Below are 5,155 nucleotides of genomic sequence, written 5' to 3' on the forward strand. Positions count from 1 at the left end.
TTTTTTTTTTTTTTTTTTTTTTTTTGGTGCCTGCAAACTGTTTGTGAAAATGTCTGTAAGAGTAATTTCTAGATTATGGTTCTTCAAGTTGGGTTATGGATTTTTCTTCCACGAGATTCCGATCTAATTTCAAGGAATATGAGTTTGTGTGTTTTGTTTTTCTGTGTTCCACCAAATCCCTCTGTTTTTGTCCATTATTTTGTCTATGTGCCTGCAAACTGTTTGTGAAAATGTCTGAAAGAGAGATTCCTCGACCATGCTGTAACACTACAAGTTCTATTCATTGCTAATATGTTTGGACTTCTTGTTTTCGCCTATTTCCCCCAAGTGGGTGTAAGTTCACGGCTGAGGAGGAAAGGGTAGTGATAGAATTGCAGGCACAGTTTGGGAACAAATGGGCGAAGATAGCGACTTACTTGCCCGGCCGAACCGATAACGATGTGAAGAATTTTTGGAGTAGCAGGCAGAAGAGATTGGCTAGGCTTCTGCAGAATTCAACTACTCCTTCCAAATTGCAGAGAAGCACTAGAAAAGAAAAGCCAGTCGATTTTGATGTTCCTTCCATGGAGGTATTTCAGGACTTGTAATGTTGTTGGTTTGATCTTTATCTGTTGGCTAACAAGATCTTATGACTGTTCTTATGTGTTTGGTTTTCTTAAACTTTCAAGGCACCAAAGCTGAGCTCTGCATCAGACGGGGATGCATCCTCAAGGCCAATGTCGTGTTCATCATCTTTCAGCGCTGATAATGCTGAAGCTGTTGATATGTTCTGCTCGTTACCTGATCTTTACAGACCCAAATTACTTGGTTTTGGTCAAGACTTTCTTCAACCGGAATTCAACCCATTTCCGATTACGATCAAATCCGATCCACAAACCAATTTCCACCCTCTGCCACTAGGTTCAACATTTTCATCTCAAGGACTACTCCATGATCCCAACATTGATGTTTTCCTTGAGCCTTTGGATGTTTCTCAATTAGATAATGAAGTACAGTTTCCGTTCGGGCTACAGTTTTACGAACCAATGGGACGTTGCTCGAGTCATGATGTTGTAAGGGAGAATGTTGAGAACCCAGAAAGCTTCTTCAATGAGTTCCCTGCGGACATACTGGATCAAATAGAACTGCTTTCGAGCTCTCCGGAGAACTGATTCTTTTCCCCTATCATTTCTGTAAAATGTTGGGAACTTTGGTTTGCATCCTTATCTGTGAATGTCATATGTAATGTTTGCCCAGGCAATTGGTGTCTTCAACTGAATGTGTTTCTTTTCTCATTTGAACTTGTAAAGTGAAAAGTATTCGGATTTCTTCCATGTTTCTTTTGTGTTTGCAACAAATTTTAAGCATATCTAACCACTGAATTTATTATATTTTTCAATTTTGTGAATGTGTGAGAGCTTTGTCATCTTAATAAAATAAATATAACCTTTGTATTCTTTGCAACATGTCACAAAATGAGATCAACCATTCTCAACCAAATCTGTAAGAGTGCAAATACTTTTGCCACCAACTCCAAATCATGAGTTGGATACTTACACTCATACCTCTTGAATTGTTAGGGGCATAACCTATTATTTACTATTTTGTAGGTGTCACGGTAAACCATGAAGTTGCCTAAGTGGTGGTTTTGTTAGTGCTTGCGTTGTCACAAGCCTCTCGTTAAGCTCTGTGAAGCTTTTCACACGTCATATTCCATGTGAGGTAAGTGGTGCCGATATCTTGTGGAAGTTCCAAATGAAGCACAAGTAATATCCTACCAACCCTAAGAAGCTTTTTATCTGTGTAACTAAGGTTAGGTGAGGTCATTTCATAATGATTTCTACCTTGGCCTAAGTCTACTTGATTTCTACCTTGGCCTAAGTCTACTAAGATGCCTTCTGTCAACATGAGGTGCTCAAGGAAGACTACCACTTGAAGTTAAAATTCCCTTTTGAAGAATTTGACGCATAATTTATGTGCTCTAAACATCAACAAAATTTTTCTTAGGTGGATCTCAATGTAATATCGATAAAAAAAAAAACAATTATGAACATGTTGAGAAAGTCTTTAAATACCCCGTTCTTAGTTTCATAAATGTTGTAAGGGCGTTGAACAAGCCTAAGGACATTACCCTAAACTCATAGTTGTAGTAACAACTTTTAAACGCAGTTTTCGATATATCCTCTTTCTTAATACTGAGTGATGGTATACCTTGATCGGAAGTCTACCTTTGAGAATATTGATACTCATTATAATTGATCGAACAAATCATCAATCCTAGACAAGGGATACTTATTCTTAATGGCGACATTGTTAAGCTCCCGATAATCTAAATATAGTTGCATAGATCCATCCTTCTTATTTACGAATAGCACAGGAGCTCTCTATGTTAATACACTTGATCGAGGAAAACCTTTATCGAGCAACTCAAATTCCTTGAGCTCAGTGGGAGTCATCCTATACGGTGCTTTTGAGATTGAGGTGATTCTTGGTTCCAAATTGATTCTAAAGCTCACTTTCCTAAACGAGGGTAAACCTAATAGCTTCCAAAAAATACATCCTCAAACTCCAAGACTATCGGTAGATATGTTCTTTAAAGAATTGATTACTCCCAGAAAGCAGAGTTATACTATTCAATGGTCCTCTTTACCCATGCAACTAAAACTTCATTTGAGTACTTTTCCTATAATCACAAGGAAGGATCATCTCCAAAAAGGATTTATTTCCTTAAAAAAACAAAAAAAAAAAAAAACCTTTATCACACAAGCAAGGGACCTAATAGAATTTTTGTAAAATATCTATTACTTCACAAATATGGTGAATTATCCCCTCAATCTTAATTTATGGTTTCTTAATTTTAAGTCGTATTCCTCATTTCAAAGTCTATCTCCCTAATGCCTATAAAAATTTGTACAATATTTTACCATCTTATCCAAATAATAGTTGAACAACTTTAAATCAGCTCACAACTCCTACACCTCTGTCATTCTCAAACTTAGCTTAATCCTTTCATTTCATGCCACTTCATTTTGCTTCTTAATATCTATAGTAGCCTATAGGATATTACTATCTACCAAGCCTCTTTGATCATTTTCATTTGAAGCAATTTACTAATATACATGGGTACGTACACCTTTTTTCAACTCTATGGTTACAACACTGCATCATTTTTCTATGTTTCGAAACACCTGAATGAAACACCTAACGTTTTTTTGCAAAAATCATTTTTTGTGTATACTCGTGTTAATTAGCTTACTAATCTCTTTTCATGAGTCTATATCTCCACAATAGTAGATTAAACCTTGCTAAATCTAAACGAGTCTATATCTCCACAATAGTAGATTAAACCTTGCTAAATCTAAACGAGTCTATATCTCCATAATAGTAGATTAAACCTTGCTAAATCTAAACATATTATGAATCATCAATACATCAAATAGCATTCACGAAGTCAATGGCTCAACCAATAATCCTATTTATTGTGATATGTGAGAAATTTGGTCATATTTACCTAATATAGTATCTAACATATTTTAATACATATTTTTAAATATCAACTAAATTTTATAAATATCTTTTCTTTAATGTAACTCAATCCATTAATAACCTCACTCATATTTAAATCCAATAAACATATTTTTTTTCTTATTAAATATTAATTTAAACCTTTCAAATTTTCATTCTACAAAATTAATTTATTAAACTCTTTATGAAATATGTCCATAAATAAATATAATCATTAATGGAATTTGATTCTTCATTTGAAATTTCAATCGAATAAAAAATTCATTCGGTATTTATAACTATATCAAGTAACTTATGTACTTGATATTCTAATAAACAATTTATTTGCAACTCAATTATATATTATGTCTCTCTCTCAAATTCGTGAGAAGGTAAGATCCTATTGTCCAAGTCTTGAAATTATCTCTTAAAAAGAGAATTCATCTACTTTTCTATGTGAGAAGAAATGAATTCTATCTCGTAAATTTAGGTAGCAACTCCGTATTGGTCTATTCCATAAAAGTGTAGACTTAATAAATTAGCTATGAAGGTCATTCCACCCATGCAAGTCAAAAGAACAAGCCCCATAAATAGAAGTTTAAAATTAAAATCATTAACAAAAAGAAATTAAACACTTTTATGATTTAAATTTATACAAACCCATCATATATGATATTTTCACTCACATGTTTCCACATAAATAAATAAGATGATCTCTTATAAAAATTATAAAATGTGTCATATCAACTCAGAATCTGAGCATGATTCTTTAGTACATCAACTTCACAGTGGCTCAAAATTATAATAAAATAACTTTGGATCTTACCGATATAAAATGAAAAATTATTTTATTAACAAATAAAAATATTTAATTACACAAGCTTTAAAACACAATACTCAATAGCTTATACTTTTGTATCTTACTTCTATACTTTGTACTTTCCTTTTCGTTAATGGTAAACAATGTTTTGATTGTTATAAAAACAATTTTTCTTATTCTAATCTAACATAAATAAAATGTTTCATACACAAATTCACAAAACTTCAACCATAAAATTGAGGGGGAGAGCAAAGTACCAAAAAAAAGTAACACAATACTCTAAACACAGATTTTTTATTCGTAGGCTATATTCTACACTTCAAATATGTTTTTCTAAATCTCAGATCTCTCCAAACAAACCTAGTAGGTTCTAATTCCAATGGTTTTATTTATCTTAAACAAGAGCCAAACACCGCTAAGTCTCGCACCACCTATTTTCATTCATCCTCCCTAACCAAGGTAGATCTAATTCGAAAATAATATATGCATTACATTCATTTTTAATTAACCTTTCATCATATAATACCAACACATACATTTTGCCCAATCCTAATATAGAGATATAGAACCAAACATGAGAGCGAGATTGATAAAAGTATAATGCAAGTTACAACTTTTTCCCTTTCTCTCAACATTTGAAAGTTGTCAGACCACGCAAAGTAATCCAAGAATGGCACATTCTTCCTCATGCATTAAATTGCATAGGTTAGATCCCAAAACAAACAAAACAAACAAAAAATCATTATGGTGTTTCACATTCACAAGTCATGAGAGGAAGTCTTGTATGCAGAGTGAGAAATAAAAAAAAAAAAAAAAAAAAAAAAAAAAAAAAAAAAAAAAAAAAAAAAAAAA

The 5,155-nt window shown here is 32.7% G+C and overlaps 1 protein-coding gene across 1 annotated transcript in view; it reads left to right on the forward strand.

Moving 5' to 3' along the window:
* The window catches only part of LOC111439723 (transcription factor DUO1-like), a 2,489-nt gene extending 1,176 nt beyond the window's left edge, over positions 1–1,313 (forward strand). The window contains exons 2-3 of the mRNA XM_023077262.1: positions 329–569; positions 669–1,313. Of these exons, the coding sequence (XP_022933030.1) occupies positions 329–569; positions 669–1,151 (724 nt within the window). The 3' untranslated portion in view covers positions 1,152–1,313. The remainder of the gene's footprint in view (positions 1–328; positions 570–668) is intronic.
* The last annotated feature ends 3,842 nt before the right edge of the window (positions 1,314–5,155 follow it).

The sequence above is a fragment of the Cucurbita moschata genome, unplaced genomic scaffold, assembly GCF_002738365.1.
Source record: "Cucurbita moschata cultivar Rifu unplaced genomic scaffold, Cmos_1.0 Cmo_Scf00103, whole genome shotgun sequence".
Lineage (NCBI taxonomy): Eukaryota > Viridiplantae > Streptophyta > Magnoliopsida > Cucurbitales > Cucurbitaceae > Cucurbita > Cucurbita moschata.